The 1,887-nt window shown below is 21.3% G+C and overlaps 1 protein-coding gene across 1 annotated transcript in view; it reads right to left on the reverse strand.

The window, feature by feature from the left end:
• The window catches only part of PRSY57_1471800 (protein disulfide isomerase), a gene marked incomplete at both ends in the record, with an annotated part of 2,443 nt that extends 697 nt beyond the window's left edge, over positions 1–1,746 (reverse strand). Inside the window, 2 exons of the mRNA XM_012910314.2 lie at positions 99–426; positions 604–1,746. Coding sequence (XP_012765768.1) covers positions 99–426; positions 604–1,746 — 1,471 coding nt within the window. The remainder of the gene's footprint in view (positions 1–98; positions 427–603) is intronic.
• Positions 1,747–1,887: the final 141 nt, after the last annotated feature.

A 1,887-nucleotide genomic window follows, 5' to 3' on the forward strand; every position in this document is an offset into this window, starting at 1 on the left:
TATATATATATATATATATATATATATATATATATATATATATATGTATAAATATTTACATATATATATTATTTATCATTTAATTCAATAATTTTTACCTATATGTATGTTATATATTTCATTATTTACGGCATCAATTTTACTTATAATAATGTCATTTTTATAATTTTTGAACTTGGCTGCATACAAATTTAATCTTTTTCCTACTTCTCTATAAACAGGTTCGAATTTATAACAGTGTCCACACCAAGGAGCGTAATATAATACAATAACATTCATGTCATTTCTATAAACATATTGATCATAATTATCCGCCACAATAATTTTTATATATCCGTTGTTATATTCATCTGGTAAGGCTCGTTCACTTTTTCTATAAAAGTATTTTTTTTCTTGTAAATACCCATTAATAAAATCATCAATTGACTGAAAGGAATAAATATATATATGGAATATATAAAATGAATGTGTGCTATTAAAAATGTAAACAAATACAAATGAATATACATACATACATACATACATACATACATACATACATACATACATACATACATATATATATATATATTTACATGTTGCCACGTGTGTTGTGTCTTTTACCTTTTCGTTTATTTCCTGGTCATCACTTTCTGTCTTATATTTATAAGGAAATCTTATATAATTTTTAAACTCTGTTATCCTCATAAGGGGTTCTTTAATATTCTCCTCTATAAGTAACTCATTAAGTAATCGCTTTTCAAAAATTTGTGTCGTACCAGATATTGCAAATTTTATCTTGTGATTATATTTCTTCGCGCATTTTATTATATCCTCTTTATTAATATTATTTATATTATTATAAATAATAAAAAGTGTAACAGTGTCATTTGAAAATAGCATAGAAAAGAAATGTTCAGAAAATTGTATAACCAATGGTTGTTCTCTTTCATTTATCCAATTATATAAATGATCTATTTTTCCCTCGATTGTATACTCATTATTACTTAACATATCTAATTCTTTTTTATTAAGAGGGAAGAAATAATCATCAAATTCATCATTTTTAAATAGTATTGCATAATATGAATCTTGATTTATGTTTTTTAAATTATAATGATATTTATCCTGTATTATATTTTTTTCGAAATAATCTATAACATTATTTTCTTTAATATAATAACAAAGTGTTTTATTAGTTAGAAGACATATATTTATTAAGTCATTTATTCTTGATATATTATTTATATTATTATTTGGTGTTCCTAAATCTTTAAATATAAAAAATAAAATGGTATTATTATATTCATTCAAATCTATAAAAACATCTAATCTCTCTATATTATTAATTTCATATATTTTAAAATCTAAATATTGATATATCCATAATAATAATCCTCTAATATTATTGACACCATTATATCTATATATTTCTTTATTTCGAATCATAAATAAAGATGGATAACTATACACATCTAACTTATCTATGATAGATGTATTTGCTGCTGCATTTATTTTACATAACTTTATATTCTCTTCATACAATAAAAGCTTGGATAGTTTGTCTAGGTTTTCTAATAATAAATTCGAATTGTATGACCAGTGTGTGTACACTATTAAAAGTGTATAGTTTACTTCTTCTTTTAAAATATTATTAAATTCATCAATATTTATAGAAACGATTTCCTTCTTAACTCCTTTTTCTGTATGGCACACACATAACTTTATTAAAAAAATAAAAACAATCAGCAACTTATCAATATGCATGGTAAAGGAGCAAGATGACAAATCTCCATAACTTTTTAAAAAAAAAAAGAAAAAAAAGAAAAAATGTATAAATATAATAAAATAAAATATTAGTTTATTCGATATATATATATATAAATATATCTTTTATATTTATGTGGG

This window comes from Plasmodium reichenowi, chromosome 14, assembly GCF_001601855.1.
Source record: "Plasmodium reichenowi strain SY57 chromosome 14, whole genome shotgun sequence".
NCBI lineage: Eukaryota > Apicomplexa > Aconoidasida > Haemosporida > Plasmodiidae > Plasmodium > Plasmodium reichenowi.